General features: G+C 46.7%; 1 protein-coding gene across 2 annotated transcripts; it reads left to right on the top strand.

Moving 5' to 3' along the window:
* The first annotated feature begins 343 nt into the window (after positions 1 to 343).
* FBXL12 (F-box and leucine rich repeat protein 12) lies at positions 344 to 4,310 on the top strand. Of its 2 annotated transcripts, XM_021705358.1 has the most exons (3): positions 344 to 631; positions 753 to 825; positions 2,876 to 4,310. In XM_021705358.1, the coding sequence occupies exons 1-3, from the start codon at positions 546 to 548 to the stop codon at positions 3,695 to 3,697; spliced, it is 981 nt and encodes a 326-aa protein (XP_021561033.1). In that variant the 5' UTR covers positions 344 to 545; the 3' UTR covers positions 3,698 to 4,310. The 2 variants fall into 2 exon arrangements, with proteins under 2 accessions (XP_021561033.1, XP_044774044.1); XM_044918109.1 differs by lacking the exon at positions 753 to 825 and having other exon boundaries at positions 344 to 605; positions 2,876 to 4,280.
* Positions 4,311 to 24,396: the final 20,086 nt, after the last annotated feature.

Consider the following 24,396-nt stretch of genomic DNA (forward strand, 5'->3'; position numbering starts at 1 on the left):
GTCCCGCCCCCGGGCCGCTCGTCACCGCCCTAGTCCCCGCCCGTCCCCGCCAGAGCTACCTTTCCCCGGCTCGATCCCGGTCCTCAGTCCGGCCCCACGAGCCTCCTCCCCGCCCTTAGCCCCGCCCCCACCCTAGTCCCCGCCCTTAGCCCCGCCCCCAGCCTCGTACTAGCCCTTAATCCCGCTCCTGGGCCTCGTCCTCGACCCGAACACCTCCCTGGGTCTCCCGTCACCGCCCTGGGGTCCCTCGTCACCGCCCCCGCCGCGCCTTCCGGACTTGGTCCGCGCCCCTAACCCCGCCTCCGGGTCGCGTCAGAGCCTCAGCCACGCCTTCCGTGCTAGGGCTTGGTTCCTAGGACCATCCTCCGCGCTCGGTCCAGGTCGCCGGGACCCGACCATGTCCCCGCCGGAGGAAAGCTGAAACTCTCCGCCCGCCGTCGGAGGCGGCGGCCACCGCCCTGCCGGCACCCCCGCCACCCGCTGGCACCCCCGGGGCGAGATCCCGAATCCCCTCAGCCGCAAGCGGAAGTGCGTGTCGGCGGATCATGGCGACTTTGGCCGACCTGCCGGACTCAGTCCTGTTGGAGATCTTCTCTTACCTCCCGGTCCGGGACCGGATCCGCATCTCCAGGTGCGGCCCCGCCCCGCGGGGTGGGGGAGGGGACGGTCGGGCGGGGGTGGGGCTTCCCCTGAGATGCGGATCCGGTTCCCGCGGGGCCGGGGTTGTTCTAACGGCGGGTCCCCTCCCCCAGGGTTTGTCACGGCTGGAAGAGGCTGGTGGACGACCGGTGGCTCTGGCGACATGTCGACCTGACGCTGTACACGGTACGCGGGGCCGACCGGGCGGGCCTGGGCCGCGGTCGGGAGTCTGGGCCGCGAGCCCCACCCCCTCGCTCCCTGGATTTCGAGCCTGGCAGTCCCGGGCGCACCCCGGCACCGTGGCTTACCTGCTCCGCCGCCTGTTTCCGCATCTCCAAAATGGGGATAACCGAGCTCGTGCAGGGAAAGGCTTAGAGCCGAGTCTGGCGTAGAGTGAGCCTAGGACAAATGTTAGTTGCTTACATTATCTATTAATGAGTTTTCCTGGAGGAATCATTTTCCAGATTCAACTTAATTTCCAGAATTTATTCCCTGAGTAGTGCAACCGAGCCTTTTAAACTTTTTCCCATTTGCATCGTATTTATTTTTCTTGTTTTAGTTTGAACTGTTTCAAATATATATAGAAATGTGTAGAGGGTAATAATCTGAAACAACTATGTACTCATCACCTAGATTTAACCCATTTTGACCTTCGGTCATTTTTGCTGCAGATTATGTGAAACATACATGCAAAGGTTTATGTAGACATATACGCACACAACATTTATAGATATATTCGTTGCATTATTTGAAACCCTCCTCAGAGGTAACCACTATTATAAAATGGATCTGTAGTCTTCCGATCACGTTTTTATTTACTTCCTGCATGAGTGCCGAGAAGCAATATATAGTTTTTTTAATGTGTTTCTAAAATTTAAATAATGGTATTCTATTTAGGTAATTAAATGCTATTTACTGTACATCCACCCGCAACCGGCTTTATTCACACAATACTGCTTTTGAGATTTATTTTAACTGAGACATGTAAATCTTGTTCGTTCCTTTTAACTTGTTAAATGAGTATACCACAATTTCTCTATTTTCCTGTTGACAGACATTTAGTTATTTCCAGCTTTTTACTATTATAAACAGTGTTGTAAAGGAGTGTCTCAAACTTGCCTGTGTATATGAATCACCCAAGGATCTTGTTAAAATGCTGATTCTGATTCAGTGAACTGGATGGGGCCCCAGATTCTGAATTTCTAACAACCTCCCAGGTTTTATGCTATGCACAAATTTTACATTATGCAGTTTCTTTTTTCTTTTTTTTAAAAGGTAAAATGTACCTACATTAAAATGCACAGTGCTTCCAGTTACATTTTTGTTTTCTAGTAATTAACTTTCCAGGGTTAATTTTTGCAGCTTTCACTGTTACCAGGTTGTGATGATGATGATGATGATTTATTTTTTTTATTTTTTTTAATTTTTTTTTTTTAAAGATTTTATTTATTTCTTTGACAGAGAGAGGCAGTGAGAGAGGGAACACAAGCAGTGGGAGTGGGAGAGGGAGAAGCAGGCTTCCCGCGGAGCAGGGAGCCCGATGCGGGGCTCGATCCCAGGACCCTGGGATCATGACCTGAGCCGAAGGCAGACGCTTAACGACTGAGCCACCCAGGCGCCCCGATGATGATGATTTTTTTTTTTAAAGATTTTATTTATTTATTTGAGACAGAGAGAATGAGAGAGAGGGAGAGAGCACATGAGAGGGGGGAGGGTCAGAGGGAGAAGCAGGCTCCCTGCCAAGCAGAGAGCCCGATGCGGGACTCGATCCAGGGACTCCAGGATCATGACCTGAGCCGAAGGCAGTCGCTTAACCAACTGAGCCACCCAGGCGCCCGATGATGATTTTTTAAACACAGGTCTAATTTACTCTAGGCAGTTCTAGGCTTTTTCAGCTTGGTTTTGTGTTGCTTACTTCTACTGGCGGTGGTCATTAAGAAAGGGATAAAATGCTGGTGAGTGGCTTTGCTTTCTTACTTACTCCAGATAATGGGAATCCACTCTGTTGCTAAAGACAGATCTATTCTGATCATCTCTTTTCCCCCATTCCTTTTGTTCAAACCTAGAAATCAAAATGAATGGGAGATGCAGGGTCAGATGTGGCTGGCAGGGGAAGGGCAGAAGTCCAGGGGAGCACTAGAGCCCCAGCTGGGGCTTGTCTGTCTCCAGGCAGGCAGGGCCCTTGGAATATTCTCCATATCCCTCACCCTGTCACCCCCATCTCTGGCTCTTACAGATGCGGCCTAAAGTCATGTGGCACCTCCTTCGCCGGTACATGGCATCCCGGCTCCATTCCTTGCGGATGGGTGGCTACCTGTTCTCAGGCTCCCAGGCCCCCCAGTTGTCCCCCGCCTTGATGAGGGCCTTGGGCCAGAAATGCCCCAACCTGAAGCGCCTCTGCCTACATGTGGCTGACCTGAGCATGGTGCCCATCACCAGCCTGCCCTGCACTCTGAGGACCCTGGAGCTGCACAGCTGTGAGATCTCCATGGCCTGGCTCCTCAAGGAGCAGGACCCCACCGTGCTGCCCTTGCTCGAGTGCATTGTGCTGGACCGTGTCCCTGCCTTCCGAGACGAGCACCTGCAGGGCCTGACACGCTTTCGTGCCCTGCGGTCACTGGTGCTCGGCGGCACCTACCGTGTGACAGAGACAGGGCTGGATGCGGGCCTCCAGGAGCTGAGCTACCTGCAGAGGCTGGAGGTGCTAGGTTGTACCCTCTCAGCTGACAGCACCCTCCTGGCCATCAGCCGCCACCTCCGAGATGTGCGGAAGATCCGGCTGACCGTGAGGGGCCTCTCTGCCCCTGGCCTGTCGGTCTTGGAGGGCATGCCAGCCCTGGAGAGTCTGTGCTTGCTAGGCCCTCTCATTACCCCAGAAATGCCTTCCCCAGCTGAAATCCTCTCTTCCTGCCTCGCCATGCCCAAGCTCAGGGTCCTTGAGCTGCAGGGGCTAGGGTGGGAGGGTCAGGAGGCTGAGAGGATCCTGTGTAGGGGACTGCCCCACTGTATGGTCATCGTTAGGGCCTGCCCCAAAGAGTCCATGGACTGGTGGATGTGACTACCACCCGTCCACCTCAGCTTTCATTGGGGAGCCCCACACCCTCTGAATGGCACCTTGCAGAGGGCCTGTAGTCAGGCCGACAGGGCCTGAAAGCCACAGGTAGAGAGAACCGAGGCCTTGGGGCCTCCAGACAATTGGAATCCCTGTTTGCCAGTTCTTTGGCCTCTGTGGCATCAGCCAGCCTCCTGGAGGGCCCGTCCCCACATCTGGAAATGGGGAAGGTCATAGCTACCTCATGGTTATGTTGCAAAGCCTTAACTCTTTAGCAGCCCTGGGCCAAAAGGGTCCTTGATGAAGGGTTGTTCTCAGGAACAGGATGGATGCAGAAGGGTAGGGCTAGGAGTTAGGGGGACCTGAGGGGCCAAGGCCCCTTAGGAGGCCTGGAAAGACTGTCTATGTGCACCCACACACCGACACACCATTGATACACCTACTTGCACACGAGGGACATGATGAGAAGCCAATCAAGACTTAGGCTTTGATAATCAAAAGTGTTAATGAAGGTTCTAAGTTGTATTTTCAGTACTTGGTATTCTGTATTTTTCAATTTTTCCACAATATATATTATTTTGCTATTAAAGAAAAATAATTTTTTTTTTTTCAAAAAAGCATTTGGTTTCTTATTCAACAAACGTTTCTTGAGTGCCCACTTTATCACAGGCTGTGTTCTAAGCCCTGGGGCCACAGCAGTGAACAAAACAATCCCTGAGTAGAAGGCTGGGCGATCAACAGGTGAAAGCATTGATGGACTAGTTTTAGAGACAATAAACCAGGCTCACGTGATGGAGGTGCCTGTGTCTGGTAGAGTGGGCGGGATGAGCCGCTCAAGTTTGGAGACCCGAGAGGTGATGAGGAACCCACTCTGGGAAGCGCTGGGAAAAAGAAAAGACCAAGACGCTGAGATGGGGATGAGCTTGACATTTTTCAGGATCAGGAAGAATCATGTGGCTGAGGAAACAAGGGGTGAGCAATAGAAAGTGAAGTCAGCTGAGGGCGTGAAGTTGGAGGGTCCTCACAGGTGGCACGTGTTTTAGGGGTTCAGTAAGTAGCGACTCTTTTCCTGCCTGCTAAGTCTGAGCCACTTGAAAAAAGCAGGTGGCAGGCTGATAGTGAGCAGGAGCGCCCGCCCTCGAGATGAGTGTTACTTCTGATCTGAGCTGGGTGGGAGGGCGTGTGTGACTACAGGTTCCCCACCTGCCCACCAGCCCAGCCTGCCTGCTCAGTGGCGGGCAGAGCCAAAAGAGAAAACAGGGCTGAGCTGGGACTCTTGGTTCCTTGTTCCAAGCTCACTTACCAGAGGACCTGGGTGTCTCTCCCATGCTTTCCCACTAGCGGGTGGGGCAGAAATTCCCCATCAGGCCACATGAGGACTATGGTATGAGTACTCCCCCAGTGGGGCCGTGGTTAGGGTCTGCTTGTCCCATGCTGTCATCAAACCTGGCAGCTCCAGCCCAGGGCACCCGGGGGACTAAACTGATGCAGGCTGGGGTGTTGGGACTGGAGAAGTCTCAGGTTAGGGAAAGAGATCTCTTTTAAGGGTGCCTGGAGACCTGAGGTCTGTTGTCGGGAGTATGATGGAGTCGCCAATCCCAGTCTTACACTGGGCTCTGCCGGTGGTCCTGGAGTAGGCTGCTGATGCCCCACCTGGAGCAGCTCGAGGAGGAAAACAAGTTTCCTTCCTTTCTTCCTCTTGCTTTTCCTGCAGAAATGGAGCAGCAGGTATGAAATTGGAGGCAGTGGTAAACATGGAAGTGTTCAATGGACATCGCTAGCAAGTAGTGATGGGGTGGGGGAGCCCTAATTTGTAGTGTTTGCCCATTTCTGGGGTGTAAGTATCCCATCATGGCTGGTTTCAAGCTACCAGCAGTCTAACAACTGGCTCACAAAATTCCTGCAAGTTTAGCAATTGACCCCCCTGATCTGGCATGAGCTGACTTCAGCATGCCACTGGTTAGTGGTATCTTTCTTTCAGGCTCACCCAACTTTAGTGACCCCTTCCCTGAGCTTAGCTCTGAGGGGTGGGTAGGCAAGCTGAGCAAGTTTAGAATTGGCTAGTTTGAGTACTTTGGGTGGGCTATAGGCTTTAGAGGTGGTCCCTAGTTGTCTGTTACTTGGCTCTGGGGTGATTTAGGGCAGAGGGAATATTGGTTTGCTGTGTAAGACTGAGATCAAGGAGGTAGTTGGATTGGTTGGTTTGCATATGAAAGTGTGCTCAGGGACACCCCTCAGAGGGGTGGTCCTTACCCAGGTTTGCAAGGCCCTAAGGTGTCAAAGCATCACAAAATATAGAAAATAAAAAAACATGATTGATACACCCTCCATTGAAAGTAAAGGATAATCACAATAGCGAACTTTAATTGAGTATCTATTTTGTGTCAGGTACTATGCTCAGTCCTTCATGCATGGACTTCTTCCAGCAGCCCAATGAAGAGCTCTATTGAGGTATGATTCACATAAATAAACAGCTCATATTTAGGTGCATAATTTGATGAGTTCTGACAAGTGAAACCATCAAGATAACAAATATTTCCATAACTCCCTAAAGTTTCCTTGTGGCTCCTTTTAACCCTCCCTCCATCCCTGTTCCCAGACAAATACTGATCTGCTTTCTGTCACTATAGATTATTTTTATTTTCCTAGAATTTTATGTAAGTAGAATCATATATACTTTGTACGTGTGTGTGGGGGGGTCTTTTCTTTCACTCACCATAATGATTTTGAGATTCATCCAGGCTCTTGTAGGAATCAAAACTTTGTTCCTGGGTAGTAATCTGTCATATGGTTATAATCGCACAATTTGTTACCCATTCATCTTTTTCTAAAAAAATATTTTATTTATTTATTTGCCAGAGAGAGAGAGAGAGAGCGAGCGCACAAGGAGGGGGAGCAGCAGGCAGAGGGAGAAGTGGGCTCCCCGCCGAGCAAGGAGCCTGACGTGGGACTTGATCCCAGGACCCTGGGATCATGCCTGGGTTGAAGGCAGACACTTAACCGACTGAGCCACCCAGGCACCACTACCCATTCATCTTTTGATGGATATTTGTGTTTAAACATATGTTTTTTCTTAAAATAATTTTTCCTGATATTAAAAAATAACATGTTTGTAAAGAATTTTAACATTATAGAAAGTGAGGGGCACCTGGGTGGCTCAGTTGGTTATGCATCTGAATTTGGCTCAGGTCATGATCTCAGGGTCCTGGGATCAAGTGAGCCCTGCATAGGGCTCCCTGCTCAACAGGGAGTCTGCTTCTCCCCTCCAGCCCCTCCTCCCACTTGTGCTCTCTCTTCTTTTATTTATTAAATAAATAAAATCTTATTTAAAAATTATAGAAAGTGAACCTCTTTCTAATCCTAGGTCCCAGAGGAAATCACTGTGAGAAGTTAGATTTATAATCTTATAGAATTTTGTCTACTATTGGGACTTTGGAGAAAAACCAAAGACATTACTTGTTTTTTGTTTTTTGTTTTTAAGTTTATTTATTTTTTTAAGTAATCGCTGGACCCAACGTGGGGCTCAAACTCATGAACCCGAGATCAAGAGTCACACGCTCTTCCAACTGAGCCAGCCGCACGCCCTAATCAATGACATCTCTTAATCTCCCTTCTGAGTTTGAGACCAATCACGGGAGTTAGAGATGGAAACATCAGCTTCATGAATAACAAAACCTGGATTGAAGCACGCCGGTTTGGCTCTGCATCGCCCGTTGGCCTTATGATGTTTTACTGCTGCATTTGTCAAATGTACTTGGGCACGGTCAGCTGGTCAACCACAAAGCTCCTCTGGATGCTTACCGTATGGCCCCAGCCTGATCAAACTAGCCCTTCTCTGGAGTCTCACAGACTCCCAAAGGGAGAGAGAAAGGGTGAGATTTGAAGACGCTCAGTTCTTTCTTCCAAACCTGCTAGTGAGATATAGAGTATGGGTGTGTACGTGCAGAGGTCGCTTCAGCAGACATATGCCCTCCTTGGACATGGAAAGGCGGAGGAATGACGTTTTCTCCCTAATGGACTAAAATAGAGGCATACCTGTTTTGTGTCAGTCTCAGCCTGTAATAGTGATGCTGTTGGCTAGGAATGCCTGGGGGCACTCATCTGGGCCCCTAGTAATTGGCAGTGAGCCCCCACAGACATTGCCCTGACTGGAGCCAGTGTTGTGGCTGGACCCACTCTCGTGGTTCTTATTATGATTGCAAACCACACCTCAGCAGCAACTATCAGATGACTTTGAAAAACAAGATTTATTACTCACAAGTCCTGGAGGGTACATGGCATACCCAAGATTGCCAGGAAAGAGAGAGAGAGAGAGAGCACAGTCCTGGGGTTCTGTCTTTATTGGGGGTTGAGGATGGGGTGGAGGGCCTAGGGTTTTGTGGATTCACTCTTTATTGGTGAATTTTATTAACCTTAAAAATAAAACAGTTCTGGGCGCCTGGGTGGCTCAGTTGGTTAAGTGACTGCCTTTGGCTCAGGTCATGATCCTGGAGTCCCGGGATCGAGTCCTGCATCGGGCTCCCTGCTCAGCGGGGAGTCTGCTTCTCCCTCTGACCCTCCTCCCTCTCATGTTCTCTGTCTCTCATTCTCTCTCTCGCAAATAAATAAAATCTTAAAAAAAAAAAATAAAACAGTTCTTTTACCAGCAAAAAAATTGGGTTTATTCAGGAATAACAGAGAATTACAATTCAGGACATGCAAGTTATGGCAAAACCATAGGCAAGTCTGGGGAACAAGGAGAGGAATGCTCTTTTATAGAGGAAAGAAGGGACTTGGGAGGGGTTATTATAAGCAAAAGAAGTCCCTTAGAGTAAACTGAGAGTTTGAAGTATAATGGCTTCTCATTGGCTGAGGTGTGCAAGTCTCTCATTGGCTGGGCTGTCGCTGAGCTCGGAATAAATCTTTCCTCCAACTGCTGGGGTAGTAAATGTGCTGGCTTCTTCCTGTTGAGAATGCAAGGTATGTCTCTTCCTGTTCATTCTGCAAAGGGCTGCAAGAAGTGGTATGGCACCCTTTCTGGCCTCCTGATTCCATTTTATTTTATTCTATTTTATTAAGTAGGCTCCACACCCAACATGGAGCCCAACACCGGGCTTGAACTTAGGACCCTGAGATCAAGACCTGTGCTGAGATCAAGAGTTGGATGCTTAACTGAGTGAACCACCCAGGCACCCCACTCCTAACTCCATTTTAAGTGAGATTTCCTTTATTCAGGTTCATAAAATGGACTCCTCTTCAATCAAAAGCTTAATGTCGGGCACCTACACTGTGCCTCCTTAAATAGATGTTCTCTGGGCTTCACTTACTCCTCCCTATAAAAGAAGAGCCTTGGGTGCCTGGGTGGCTCGGTTGGTTGAGCGACTGCCTTCGGCTCAGGTCATGATCCTGGAGTCCCTGGATCGAGTCCCTCATCGGGCTCCCTGCTCGGCAGGGAGCCTGCTTCTCCCTCTGACCCTCCCCTCTCTCATGTGCTCTCTGTCTCTCTCATTCTCTCTGTCTCAAATGAATGGGTAAAATCTTTAAAAAAAATAAAATAAAATAAAATAAAAGAAGAGCCTTTTTCTAACTAACCTTTGAGATACTTATAGATCTTATGGTTGGAGTGTTATTTCAATAGGCCTTTTCTCCCTCTTGCAATAATCCTTTTGAATGAAGTCTCTCTTTACCAATGTCCAGAATTATTTTTGACGATGATAAGCAAACAAAAATCCTTTGAGTCCTTTTTGACTCCTTGCCCTAAAGCTACACCAATCCATCAGCAGATAGCAGAAAGCCATTATTGCCTCAACCTTCTAATTGTCCCGCCCGATTCTATCTTTGCCTTCCTAGAGTCACACAACAGACAAAGAGAAGCTTAACATAAAATAAAATAAAAATATACATCAGATGATGTTGCTCCTATAGCTCAAAACCCTTCAGGGCTCCTGCATTGCACTCAAGGTAAAACCCACAATTAAAAAAAAAAAAGATATTATTTATTTATTTGAGAGAGAGACAGAGAGCACACATGTGAGAATGAGCAGGAGCAGGTGGGAAGGGCAGAGGGAGAGGGAGAATCAGAGTCCCCGCTGAGCAGGGAGCCCGACATGGGGCTCCATCCCGGGACCCCCGGGGTCATGACTTGAGCCGAAGGCAGATGCTTAACCAACTGAGCCACCCAGGTGTCCCAAACCCTGCAATTCTTACCGTTGCCCAGATGGCTTTATATGATTCCATTACTTCTCTGACTTCTCTTCCAGCTAGTCTCCATCCTGCCAAACTCACTTCAAACATTTTAGACACCGGGATTCTGCTGTTGTTTAGAGGCCAAACCTCTCCTACCTCAGGGCCTTTCCATTCTTCCCCCAGAAAGTCATAGTCATTCCTTCCACCAAATTGCTGGGAGTGAAGTGGAAATACTGTGTGTACATGATTCTGGGCCTTAGTTTTCTCAACTGTCAAACTGTTGTTCCTCCTTACCTCAAACACCAGGCAGATGTTATAACCAAAGGGATAGTGGTAAGAGAAAATGCTTTCTAACGTGAGAACTGTTGACCTTAAAAACAAAACTGACGGTTATTTTACCAGCAAAAGATGGGCTTATTTAGGGATAGCAAAAAGTTGCTACCCCAGGCCCAAGCAAACTATGGCAAAACCATAGAGAAGTCCCCCTAACAAAGGAGCGTAGCTTTTTTTTTTTATAGAGGAGAAAGGGGGAATAGGGAGGAGCTGTTATAAATTAAAAGTCCATTGGAATAAACTGGGAGTTTGAAGTATAGTGGTTTCTCATTGGCTGAGCTGTTGCTGGGGCAGGAAGAAATCTTCCTGCCTCCTGCAGGGATAGCAAATTAGTATCTCCTTGGTCCCTCTCTTCCGTTGGGTCTAAAATTGAAAACTAGTGCTGGACATGAAAGCTCTCCCTGATGGTCTCCCGACTCCATTCTAAATGAGGTTTCCTTTTATTCATTTTCACGTAACTTTCCAATAGGGAAGTACAGTTTTGTGGTTGCTTTCAAGAGCAGATGCTTGAGACAGAGTGTATGTAATACCCCTAATCCCCAGAAGATGGCAGCACGTCACCGAATTTGTCATGTAGATGATTTTTACTCTCACAGTACAGGAATTATAAGTTGCTAATATTTGTATACTTCTTCACCTTTCATAAATAGGGAAAATGAAAGGAAAGTGTATTTTTTTGGCAGCTACTGTATTGGCTGGACACTCCAGTTTACATCTGTGATTTAAATCAGAGCATGTCCCTCATCTCTCAGAACTCCCTAGTAACAATCAAATGGGAAATGAAACAAAAAATTAAATATATGGGGACGCCTGGGTGGCTCAGTCGTTTAAACGTCTGCCTTCGGCTCAGGTCATGATCCCAGGGTCCTGGGATTGAGTACCGCATTGGGCTCCCTGCTCCGCGGGGAGCCTGCTTATCCCTCTCCCTCTGACCCTCCTCCCTGCTTGTGCTCTCTCTCTGACAAATAAATAAAATCTTTAAAAAAATTAAATGTATGTACATATAGTGTCTAGGAGTAAATCAAACTGAAAGATACGACCCATTGAAGAAGAAAATTTAATACTTGAAGGGCCTAAGGAAGAAACAGGATGAATGGAGGTGTGATCCACTTTGTGGACTGACAGGTACCTTTGTACACCTGGTGTTCTGTCACAGAGGGTCCCGGAAGGGCAGAGAGAAGGAGCCAAAAAAGCTTTTATTAGGCATCCTGAGGACCGCCAACTGGAAGTGAGGCTCCGCCCCAGCACTGCCCTCACACCAGTTCCCTACCGGGCTCCGCCCCCGCGCCTGGGAACCACCTAGCCCTGCCCACGATGCCCTTATGCTTACTGTTAGCCCTGCCTTCTAGGATTGGTCTTCGCCTCCCTCGCCACGCCCCCAGGCCGTGTCTCCAGCGAGGCCACGCCCCCAGGGGCTGTTCCCGCCTCTAGCTCCGCCCGCTCGTCCTGGTACTAGTCCTTGGCTGGGCCCATTCAGCACCCAGCCTTCCAAGCGGGCTTCTTCGGGCTCCTCCCTCCTCCCACTCCGCCCCGCCTGAGCTCTGGGGCCCCGCCCCTTTTCTGCTCAGAAAACCGGAAGCAGAATTGTCAGTCGGCTGGACTCCTGCGGGTGGGTGTGTCGCCTCCGCGGCTCCCGGCGCTCCCAGTTCTGGTATCGCCGGCGGGTTAGGTCTGGCGGGAAGGATCCGGGGCCAAAGGGCAGGTTCGGTCCGGTCCCTGCGGCGCGTTTTCCGAGAGTCTTGCAGGTCCACGGCTTTTCCCGACCTGCGGGGGTGTGGGTGGCTCGGTTGAATTGGGAGTACTGTGCCCAGATGATTCTGGACCTCAGTGTTCTCATCTGTTGCTCCTTCGCCCCCTTCTCCCAAGCACTTGGCTGATGTTAGAACCCAAAAGTATAGGGGGACAGGAACGTGCTTTTATGTTTCAAATGAGAACTTTTAAAAGGACATGAGCATGGATGATCTTAAACATGCTGTGTGAAGGAAGCCTTGCCCAAGTGTATATATTATATGATTCTGTTTAGATGGAGTTCTGAGAAAAACAAAAAGTAATCTGTAGTGCAAAACTTAAGAACTGTGGTTGGGCAGAAGTTTTGGGTGGGAACTGACTCGGAAAGGGACATGAACTTCTGCGAGTGAGGATAATTATATCTTGATCGGATTACATAGATGTATTTATCAAAACTCAACTAATGCACACTTTAGAGTTAACTTCACCTTATGTAAATTTTTCCTCAAAAGAAAATATTGTATGCAAATATTAAACTGTAGTGGATGATATACATACTGAAAAATATGGGAAAATGTGTACTGATGTCACAAGTTACTTTGAAAAATGTAAAAAGATTGATGGGTAGATGGAAGGATAGATAAATATGTGATATTGCAATTATAGGAAAACACTAATGGTAGAATCTAGGTGGTGCTTATAAGGTTTAACTATAAAATTCTTACAAATTTGCTATTTATATATTTGAAAATTTGGATATTAAAATGTTAGGGGGAAAGCTCATACACTTGGAGGGTATGTTGTTTATGGAAATCCTGTTTAAGATGTAAATACAGGAGCGCCTGGGTGGCCCAGTCGGTTAAGTGTATGCCTTTGGCTCAGGTCATGATCCTAGGGTCCTGGGATTGAGCCCTGCATGGGCTCCCTGCTCGGCAGGGAGCCTTCATCTCCCTCTCCCTCTGACCCTCCCCTCTGCTTGTGCTCACTCTCTCTCTCTGTCAGATAACTAAATCTTAAAAAAAAAAAAATGTAGGGCACCTGGGTGGCTCAGTTGGTCAAGCAACTGCCTTCAGCTCAGGTCATGATCCTGGAGTGCCAGGATCAAGTCCCGCATGCGGCTCCCTGCTGAGCAGGGAGTCTGCTTCTCCCTCTGACCCTCCCATCTCTTGCTCTCTCTCATTCTCTCACTCTCAAATAAATAAATAAAATCTTTAAAAAAAATGTAAATACAAAAGGAGGGGTGCCTGGGTGGCCCGGTCAGTTAAGCCATTGACTCCTGATTTGGCTCAGATCATGATCCCAGGGTTGTGAGACTGAGCCCGCTGTTGGCTCTGCGCTGGGCATGGAGCCTGCTTAAGATTCTCCCTCTCCCTCCACCCTTCCTCCCCTTGCATGCACGCTCTCTCTCCCTCTACCTCAAAAAAAAGATGTAGGGTGCCTGGGTGGCTCAGTTGGTTAAGCGACTGCCTTCGGCTCAGGTCATGATCCTGGAGTTCCTGGATGGAGTCCCGCATTGGGCTCCCTGCTCGGCAGGGAGTCTGCTTCTCCCTCTGACCCTCCCCCCTCTCATGTGCTCTCTCTCATTCTCTCTCTCCCAAATAAATAAATAAAAATAAAATCTTAAAAAAAAAAGATGTAAATACAAAAATATCTGACTACATCAAAATTTAATACAGAATTGAAAGATAGGAAGCAAACCAGGAGAAGGCATATGTGATATGCAACTTACTCCTATGTATTAATGACGAAAAGGCAAGCAATTCAATAGAGAATTGGCATGGAAATAGGCAATTTATAGATAAGGAAATAACAGTAACCACAACATTAAAGATAGACCCACTGGAATATACTAAAGAACTCTATCAAAAAGACACCATGGGGTGCCTGGGTGGCTCATTCGGTTAAGCATCCAACTCTTGATTTCTGCTCAGACCATGATCTCAGAGTGCTGAGATCGAGCCCTGTGTCAGGCTTCATGCTCAGCCTGGAGTCTGCTTGAGATTCTCCCTCTCCCTTTCCCTCAGCTCATCCCCACCACTCTCTCTCTCTCTCAAATAAATAGATCTTTTTAAAAAGGCACCATTAAGGGGCGCCTAGGTGGCTCAGTCGTTAGGCCTCTGCCTTCGGCTCAGGTCATGATCCTGCAGTCCTGGGATTGAGCCCCACATCAGGCTCCCTGCTCAGCGGGAAGCCTGCTTCTCCCTCTCCCACTCCCCCTGCTTGTGTTCCCTCTCTCGCTCTCTCTCTCTGTCAAATAAATAAATAAAAATCTTCAGAAAAAAAAAAGGCACCATTAAGAAAGGGAAAATAAGCTATAATGAGGGATAAGATATATGTAACATATGTATTTGGAAAGCACTGCTGTCCAAATAAATGAAAAACTTCTACATTATCATAAGAAAACAACAGAAGTTCCAGAAGAAAAATGGGCAAGAGCCTTGAGTAGGCAGTTCACAAAAAAAGGTTTCCAAACAATAAACATGAAAAGATGCTCAGTTTCAGTGATCAAGAAATGGGAATAAAACCATCCAGAGATGCTAGTACACACCTGATAGAGTGTTGAAAATTACAGGCTGGGATGCCTGGGTGTCTCAGTCGGTTAAGCGTCTGCCATCAGCTCAGATCATGATCCCAGGGTCCTGGGATCCAGTCCCTCATCGGGCTCCTTGCTCAGCGGGGAGCCTGCTTCTCCCTCTGCCTGTCACTTCCCCTGCTTGTGCTCTTTCTCTCTCTCTCAGACAAATAAATAAATAAAATTTTAAAAAAAATTACAGGCTGACAATACCAAGTATGCATAAGGATGCAGAACAGTAATGCTCATACACTGTGTGGGAATATACATTTGCACAATCATATTTCTTTCTAACCAACAGAATATGGCAGAGGTGATCAGATGCCACTCCTGTAATTCTTCTGCATTATATAAAACTTGCCAGCAGACTGTAGTTTCTAGAGTCTTCCTCTCTCTGGCATTGAAGCAGCAAGCTTTCATGAATAGTGATGTGGGGCCAGTGAGCTAATGATTAAGAAAGAATTCTTGAGGGGCTCCTGGGTGGCTCAGTCGGGTAAGCATCTGCCTTCGGCTAAGGTAATGATCTTGGGGTCCTGGGATTGAGCCCAGCATTAAGCTCTCTGCTCAGCAGGGAGTCTGCTACTTCCTCTCACTCTCCCTCTGTGTTCTCTCGCTCTCTCTCAAATAAATAAAAATCTTAAAAAAAGAGGAAGAATTCTTGAGACATTTTGGTGCAAAAAGGTGCTTTTATTATAGCACAGGGACCTATGGTCAGAAAGAGCCACACTAGGATTGTGAGGAGTAACTGATTATATACTTTTTAGTTAGTGGGGGTTAGAGTTAGCTATTAAGATAAGGTTGCTTTTAGTCTTCAATGAAACATCAACAGTAAAGTAGCCATGAGTTCCTTGAGGAATGTCACATTCTACGTATCTTGGGGATTTATCAGTGGGCTGCAAGTTGTAAGGAGACTTAATTTTAGCTACATTTCTCTTGCCTTTGTGCTCATCAAATAGTACAGCCAAAGGAAATTAAGTTTGTCAATTAAGTTGCCAAACCTAATGGAGTTTAGAAGTAGACCCTTATTCCCCAGTTGAGTCTCTGATGAAGACCCAGCCCTGGATAACATGAACTCAGCCTTGTGAAACCCTAAAACAGAGAACCCAGCTAAATCATAGAAACTGAGATAATGTGTGTTGTAAGCCACAAAGTTTATGTAATTTGTTAAAGAGCATGGAAAACTAATATAATCCATTTGGAAAACAGACCTATTATGTTGGGTGATGTGTACACCCAAGGACTCTGTAATTCCACTCTTTGGAATGTGTACAACAGGAATGCTTGCACATGGGCACCAAGAAATATGTACTAGTACAAGAATATGCAGATACACAGTATTTGGAATAGCCCCAAACTAAGTGAACAGAAGTATACGTAATAATATGCATGAATCTTACAAAACATTTTTAAAATCCTGTATGATTTCATTTCTTTAAGTCAAAAACATGCAAAATTAAACTAGGAATCAGGAATGAATACTTAGGTGGTACAAGTGTAAAGAAAGGCAAAGAAGTGATAACCATAAAACCCAGGATATTGCTCCCTTTTAAGTGGGGAGCCAGGAATTTGTGATTGAGAAAGCATACATGGGTTGTGTGTGGGGGTCTCATTTTAAAAGTTGTTTAAAATTTAAACTATAGGGGGGAGCAGAAGAGAGATTCAGAGCACAGGTAAGACAAGGAGGCAGCCCGGCCATGGAATGGAGAAACAGGACTGGTCCAGGTGGAGTAAGCACGAGTGTGTATGTACAGCGGCACACACATATCCATACACATACACACCACATACACACTGTACTGTATGTACACACCAACACACGCACACAAACACATATACACCACCATGCTTTGGCACACACACCAAAGATACACATATTTGCACACTTACGCTACCACATCATCCTGCACCACACCAGACCAAAGATACACATATTTGCACACTTTCGCTACCACATGTCATCATCCCTGCACCACACCAGACACACACACCACATATACACCACCCACCCACCCCCACACTACACACACGTCATACACATATCACACCACATGCACAATGGTTACTGCCAGATCCAGACATCTCAGGGGGATCTCACGCAAAATCAGACCTTTACTTTGCTGTGACACTTAGACAAGTCTTGGCATCATGTTGAACTCTGAAGGGGGCCAATGAGGGAAGCCTGGTTCTAGCTACTTATGCATAAGAAAGGAGTTCTCAGCATGGTGCCAGGTACAATGGTTGGTGCTCCATGGATGAATCTGGAATGGCTACACAGTCACTGACTTTCATCTTGGGGTATTAGGAAGGGCTACACTTAGCTGTGTGTGCTGACCTCCTATGTGATTTAACCCAGGGCTCCCTTAAAGAGTGGTCTCCACTGGGGGGCACCTGGGTAGCTCAGTCAGTTAAGCGCCTGACCCTTGATACCAGCTCAGGTCTTGATCTCAGGGTCATGAGTTCAAGCCCTGTGTTGGGCTCCACGCTGGGCATGGAGCCTACTTAAAAAACAAAACAAAAAACCACAAAAAAACAAACCAAAACCAAAATAAAACAAAAACAGGGGCACCTGGATGGCTCAGTCGGTTAAGCATCTGCACTTCAGCTCAGGTCATGATCCCAGGGTCCTGGGATCAAGCCCTCATTGGGCTTCCTGCTTGCAGGGATAGAGAGAACTTAAAAATAAAATCTTGGGGCACCTGGCTGGCTCAGTCAGTGGAGTGTGCGACTCGACCTTGGGGTTGTAAATTCGAGCCCCAGGTTGGGTGTAGAGATTATTTAAAAATAGAATCTTTAGGGGTGCCTGAGTGGCTCAGTTGGTTGTGTTCAACTCTTGGTTTTGACTCAGGTCATGATCTCAGGGTTATAAAATTGAGCCCAGGTTGGGCTCTGCACTGGGCATGGAGCCTGCTTAAGATTCTGTCTCTCCCTCTCTAAAAAAATAAATAAAAATAAAATCTTTAACAATAAATAAAATCTTTAAAAATAAAATTTAAACTATAAATTTGCTTCCTGTTGTGAAAATTAGAAAGGGAAACCTCACTAAAATGGAGTCAGGAGGCCAGAAGGGGTAGGTCTCATGCTGTACCACTTCATGTTAACCATAGGAAGAACTGTCAATTATAGTCCCCCAACAGGAAAAGATGTACATAGCATCTCCTACAAGAAATGGACTACCCAAGCAATCTAGCCAATGAGAAACTCCTCATTACTCTCAACTCTTACTTTTGTCCAATTGACTTTCATTCAAAACAACTCCTCCCAACTTATTCCTTGTTTTCCATGAATAACATTCCTCTCCTTTGTTGGACTAGCCTATGGTTTTGCCATAGTTTGCTTGTCCCAAATTGTAATTCTTGGCTATTCCTCAAGAAACCTATCTTTGCTGGTAAAATAACTTATTTTTAAGGTTAACACTTTTTAAATTGTATTTCTTATTTTTTAAAGAATGGTTTAAAAAGAAATGATTGAATGACTCTCCACAGGTTTCAGTTTGTAAATATACTAGAAGTATTCCAATGTGGCATTCACATGGCATGTTTTCTTGTATGTTAGTTCTACCAACTGTCCTCCTCCCCAATAGAAACAAAAGTTCTGTGAAGGTATGACTCAAGTTAATGAATGAATGAAAGGAAAAGCATTATTAAGGGAAATGATGGTAACCACATAAAACTAAAACCAGCAATCGAAATAAAAGATCTAAACATGTTCAAACCTAAGGAAAGACTAAATGTCCTTTACTATTTGTCATATAAAAACAGAAAGGTTTAAAAAAATAAAGTCAACAGTCCCAAGATTAACAAGATAATACTGAAAAACTGAGAAGGGGCAAGAAAGTTTTTTTTTTTTTTTAAAGATTTTATTTATTTATTTGAGAGAGAGAGAATGAGAGAGAGCACATGAGAGGGGGGAGGGTCAGAGGGAGAAGCAGACTCCCTGCCGAGCAGGGAGCCCGATGCGGGACTCCATCCAGGGACTCCAGGATCATGACCTGAGCCGAAGGCAGTCGCTTAACCAACTGAGCCACCCAGGCGCCCGGGGCAAGAAAGTTTTTTAAGAATAGTGAGGAAGGATGTAGCAGGTATCTACTGCTGCATAACAAAGCACCTCCAAGCGTAGTACATCCTTGAAGCCCCTGCAAGAACTCAGAGAACAGCATTTTTTTGAGAGGGAGCTGACTGGTGGGTCAGGGGTGGGTGGGCACGAAGCTCCGCCCAACAGACTCCGGGCCGTTCTGGTCCCGCCCCCACCCCGGTCCTTCTGCCTGGCTCCTGCCCAGGGTCCCTGGAGTGGAGCCGGCGGGGCGTGGGCCCAGCTGCAGTGCCTTGGGCCAACGTTAGGACTTCTCTGCGGAGGCCAGAGAACGCGGCCACCGCCCCTCCCGCTGCCTCTGCGCTCCTAGGCCCCGCGGGAGCCTTCTACTTTCCAAGCCCCGAGACCGGAAGTGGGGTGCGCCTCCCCCGAACGGCCGCCATCTTCCCTCTAACGGCACCACGGTTTTTCTCGTTATTTGCTTCCAGCACAGAAGAGTGGCTGCAGGTGCAAGGTCCGGGAGGGAGCTGGGAGAAGGGACTCGGGGAGGGGGCGGGTTCTTCACGAAAGTGAGGGGGCGGGACTCTGGGAAGGCGGGGTTTCGGTGAGGGTGGGCAAACGGGGTCGGGGGCGGGATCTCTGTGGGGGCGGGGCCCTCGGAAGGCGGGGGTCTCAGTGAGGGTGGATAAATGGGGCGCTGGGGGCGGGGCCTTATCGGGGGGTGGGGCTCTTGGGGGCGGGGTCTCAGAAGGGCCCAACGGGCTATGGGCGGGGCCTTAGGGGCGTGGTCTCAGCGGGGGCGTGGTCTCGGTCTCGCGGGCCAGGAGATCGACGGCCGTTGGTCGCCTCTCCGGGTCCTTCGGTTTATCTGAACTGGGGATGCCGTTGGTTTCGGGAGGTAAGAGGCCTTGGTGAAATTTATATCAAGGAAGTCCCTTTCTGCCTTCGTAACACAAGAGAATTTTACTTGCGGCTTGCTTTTGTGAGAAATTGTTGAGGTGAGAATATCTTAAAACTTTTTTTCGGTTAATTTGATAAATTCATTTGGGAAAATGCTTCCTCAGGATTCTAGCGCGGGTGCCAATAAATAAGTGTAATCAAGAAAAGAGAGTGAAATAGAGCAAGTGAAAATGTAAACAACAAGCCTTACGATTGAAGAAAGATTATTCAGCTCCGCACTTCCCAAGTCGGCTGCAGCTCCTCCGGAGCCTGCCATCGCGGCAGAGCTTTAAAACATGGGGATCGCTTACTCTCGATATTATTAAAACGGGTTTTGGTGGCATATACTTGCGGCTAAAGCCTAATAGAAGTCTAAAGCATAAGTGAAATACAGGAAATTGTGTGACTTTAAAACACAGGGATTTCCAGGGAAAAGGAGGAAGCAGCTTTCCTAATACCAGTAGCGGAAATTAGAATTTACCAATTTTAAAAGAGATGTGTTTTGACCAAATGGATTTTTTTTTTCTTGTGAGGTTAAAAAGTCACATATGGGAAGTCGGAAGAAAAATAAATTCTGGAGGAAGTTCAGCAACACAGGCTACTTGTTTCTAAAAATAATGTTTCTCACATTTGCCTCTTTTTTTTTTTAAGATTTACTTATTTATTTATTTGAGAGAGAGGGAATGAGAGACAGAGAGCATGAGAGGGAGGAGGGTCAGAGGGAGAGGCAGACTCCCCGCCAAGCAGGGAGCCCGATGCGGGACTCGATCCCGGGACTCCAGGATCATGACCTGAGCCGAAGGCAGTCGCTTAACCAACTGAGCCACCCAGGCGAGCACTGTGCCTCTTTTGATTGCCCAGGCCAGACTCATACCCAGTACCTAATGAGCTTCTGCTGTGGGCCCTGGAAAATGTTCATTTACAGCTAGATTGAGAAAGTGCACACCTCCAATAGGAACGCCAACACAGGGGCGCTTGGGTGGCTCAGTCAGTTAAGCATCTGCCTTTGGCTCAGGTCATGATCCCCGCGTCCTGGGATGGTGCCCCTTGTTGGGCTCCCTGCTCAGCAAGGAGCCTGCTTCTCCCTCTCCCTCTGCTGCTCTCCCTGCTCATTCTCTCTCTCACTCTCTCTCTCACACATAAATAAAATCTCTTAAAAAAGGGCGGGGGGGATGCTTGGGTGGCTTAGTCGGTTAAGCCTCTGCCTTCAGTTCAGGTCTGGTCCCAGGGTCCGTGGTGGGATCGAATCCCACATCGGGCTCCTTGCTCAGTGAGGAGCCTGCTTCTCCCTCTCCCTGCTGCTTCCCCTGCTTGTGCTCTCTCTCTCTCTGGCAAATAAATAATAAAATCGGAAGGGAGGAAGGCAGGCAGGCAATACAAACGTTAACACATTAACTTAAATGCCTGTCACAATATAAACCACCAGTGTTATTTCTGAAGCTTTTAAGAAAAATTCTTAAAAGGCAAATGTGAGGGCGCCTGGGTGGCTCAGTTGGTTAAGCGACTGCCTTCGGCTCAGGTCATGATCCTGGAGTCCCGGGATCGAGTCCCGCATCGGGCTCCCTGCTCGGCGGGGAGTCTCCTTCTCCCTCTCCCACTCCCTGTTTGTGTTCCCTCTCTCGTTGTGTCTTTCTCTGTCAAATAAATCATCTTTAAATAAAAAAAAAAAAGAGGCACAGTGCTGTCCCCAGAGAGTGGGCTATTTAGATCAGAAACAGATATAAAATTGATGGGGGGAGGGTGTCCTGTGCCAAACAGGAGAGCTTAATATGGACAGACAGGGAAGACCTATTAGGAAGAACTGATTTATGAGAACTGAAGGGTAAGTAGGACTGATTAGGCAGAGGCTTGTGGAGGGAGAGTGTTTGAGAGGTGGAAGAAGCTTCAAGGGCAGAATCCCAGAAGCAGGAGAGCCTGGTGTGTTGGGTGAACCTAGGAAAGAGAGGCCTGACCAGACTGGGTAGGGAGAGTGTTAGGAGAGGGAGGCTAGATGCTTTGGGATTTTTTTTTTTATATGTACAGCTGTCATCTATGAATAATGACAGTTGTGTTTATACCTTTCCAATCCTCAAACTTTTCATTTTTTTTTAGCTTTATCGCCCTGGTGGGACCTCCAGTACCATCACCACATAAAGTGGTGACAGCTGCCATCCTTGTCTTTCCTCAGATTAAAAGCCGGAATTTTTCAACTTTTCACCGGTAAGCTATAGTTCCTTATTTTAAGATAAAACTTTTTGTTTGGAAACCACTGAAGCTTATAGGAGAAAACGTTACCAAAACAGTACAATGAAATCCCATTTGCTCTTTGTCTAGATTCAGCATTTGTTAATATTTTGCCACATTTCTTGTATCTCTGTACATATAATAATTACTGTTTTTGCTGGATCATTTGAGAGTCAGTTGCAGAAATCATAACCCTTTACTTCTAAAGACCTCAGTGTTCATATGTCTCCTAAAAACAGACATTCTCTTTTATAACCTCAGTCTAATCACCACATTCTGGAAGGCGTAGGTTTTTTAAAAAACTGTTTTCTGGTAAAGATGTTCCCTTCTTATTTAACTTTTTCTTTTCAAAGCCATGGAATAGTGATTTTATCGAATACTTTTACTGAATGTATTCAGGTGATTATATGATTTTTTCTCCAGTCTACAAATGTAGTGAATTCTTATAAGTGTTTTCATAAAGATCCTAAACCTAACTTGGATCCCCACATGGTTGTGGTAGATTCTCCTGCTCACTAGTACATTCAGTGTGTTAATACCTTCTTTCTGCTGTTTGCACTTATGCTCATGAATGAGTTGGGCTCCTTATTTTCCTTTCTTGTAACTATTATTATTCAGTGGCTCCTTGACTTAAGTTGTTTTTTTACTGTCAGTGTTCGGTTTCTGAGAATCCCATGACTGGGTCTCTTCAATGTCCTGGTAGAAACTGAGTTTTTCCAGAAATTGTGTGCTTGTGCTTATGTTAGTTCCTTGCCTGAGGTGTTTGGACCACAGAGGTGTTGTGATTTGGACCAATACTCATGGGAGAGTGGAGTTAACGTTTGCAAGCTCTCAGAAGAGTTTTTTTCCCAGTAACCCAGCACTAAGGCCAGAAGAACCCTGGTTATCCTCCTGGTTCTCATTCAGCAAACATTCCCACCAGGGGAGGGCAAGGCAGGTGTGTGAAAGGCCAGAGGTGGGAGAGTCTCTGCTGAGATTGGAATTTGGACTGTGTGCTGTATCCAAAGGAGGCATTCTAGAAGTTCTTAAACTGGGAAGGGGCACAATCAGATTTGCAGGCTTTTTTCCTCCCTCGTAGAATTCTGTTGACCTCATGGAACAGTATTAACTATTAGGCATAGAGATACAAGAGAGCAAAGGAATCAGTCTGTAAAACATTGGAATCTTCCAGGCAGGAGGTGATAAAAGCCACAATTTGGGCACATTCTCTGCCATTTACAATGATGTTGCCTTTGTTTTTTTGTTTTTTTTTTTCCTGGGTAAGATAGTATATTTGTTCTTTTTTTTAATTGTTATGTTAATCACCATACATTACATCATTAGTTTTAGATGTAGTGTTCCATGATTCAGTGTTTGTGCATAACACCCAGTGCTCCATGCAGAACGTGCCCTCTTTAATACCCATCACCAGGCTAACCCATCCTCCCACCCCCTCCCCTCTAGAACCCTCAGTTTGTTTTTCAGAGTCCATCGTCTCTCATGGTTCATCTCCCCCTCCGATTTCCCCCCCTTCATTCTTCCCCTCCTGCTATCTTCTTTTTTTTTCTTAACATATATTGCATTGTTTGTTTCAGAGGTACAGATCTGAGATTCAACAGTCTTGCACAATTCACAGCGCTTACCAGAGCACATACCCTCCCCAGTGTCTATCACCCAGTCACCCCATCCCTCCCACCCCACCCCCCACTCCAGCAACCCTCAGTTTGTTTCCTGAGATTAAGAATTCCTCGTATCACTGAGGTCATATGATACATGTCTTTCTCTTTTTGACTTATTTCGCTCAGCATAATACCCTCCAGTTCCATCCACGTCGTTGCAAATGGCAAGATCTCATTCTTTTGATGGCTGCATAATATTCCATTGTATATATATACCACAATGATGTTGCCTTTGTAATGCACAATGATGTATGCTTTGTACCATCTAAAGAATGTAAGATTATGTGGATGTATTTCATAAGGCTGTAGATATTTGATTTAAAAAGCTCTTCCCGGGGCACCTGGGTGGCTCCATCGGTTGAGCATCTGACTCTTTTTTTTTTAAGATTTTATTTATTTATTTGACAGAGAGAGACACAGCGAGAGAGGGAACACAAGCAGGGGGAGCGGGAGAGAGAAGCAGGCTCCCCACTGAGCAGGGAGCCCGATGCTGGACTTGATCCCAGGACCCCGGGATCATGACCTGAGCCGAAGGCAGATGCTTAACGACTGAGCCACCCAGGCACCCCGAGCATCTGACTCTTAATTTCAGCTCAGGGTTGTGAGATCAAGCCCTGTGTTGGGCTCCATGCTCAGTGGGAAGTCTACTTGAAATTCTCTCTCTCCCTCTCCCTTTGTCTCTCTCAAATAGATGAATCTTTGAAAAAAAATTAAAAAGCTCTTCCCTTGGTTGGAAAGAAAGATTGGAAATAGATGAAATATGAATCTGTAGTCAGTAATGAGTGGGTCTAGAGTATGCTGTTGGCAGGGTTCCAAATGGAAGGCATTTGGTGTGTGTGGAGGTGAGGTAAAAGTCACTTGGATCAGTGAGATTAGCTGTGTGCAGAGGTGATGATTCAGCTACGTGCATTATTTCTGTTTGTACATGACTGTTTAATTTTTCTTGATTACACAAGTGATGCATGGGTGTGTTGTTTTTCTTGTTTAACATTCAACTAATTCAGAAAACTATAGAGTAAAAATGTTAATGTTTCCCTTCACATTCTCCCTGCCAAGTG

Source organism: Neomonachus schauinslandi, chromosome 1, assembly GCF_002201575.2.
Source record: "Neomonachus schauinslandi chromosome 1, ASM220157v2, whole genome shotgun sequence".
Lineage (NCBI taxonomy): Eukaryota > Metazoa > Chordata > Mammalia > Carnivora > Phocidae > Neomonachus > Neomonachus schauinslandi.

Bases quoted from the DNA above. Each gene is read 5' to 3' on its own strand.
- FBXL12 (XM_021705358.1), top strand. From the start codon at position 546: ATGGCGACTTTGGCCGACCTGCCGGACTCAGTCCTGTTGGAGATCTTC. The intron at 632-752 runs GTGCGGCCCCGC...CCCCTCCCCCAG, and splicing joins GACCGGATCCGCATCTCCAG to GGTTTGTCACGGCTGGAAGA. The intron at 826-2,875 runs GTACGCGGGGCC...TGGCTCTTACAG, and splicing joins TCGACCTGACGCTGTACACG to ATGCGGCCTAAAGTCATGTG.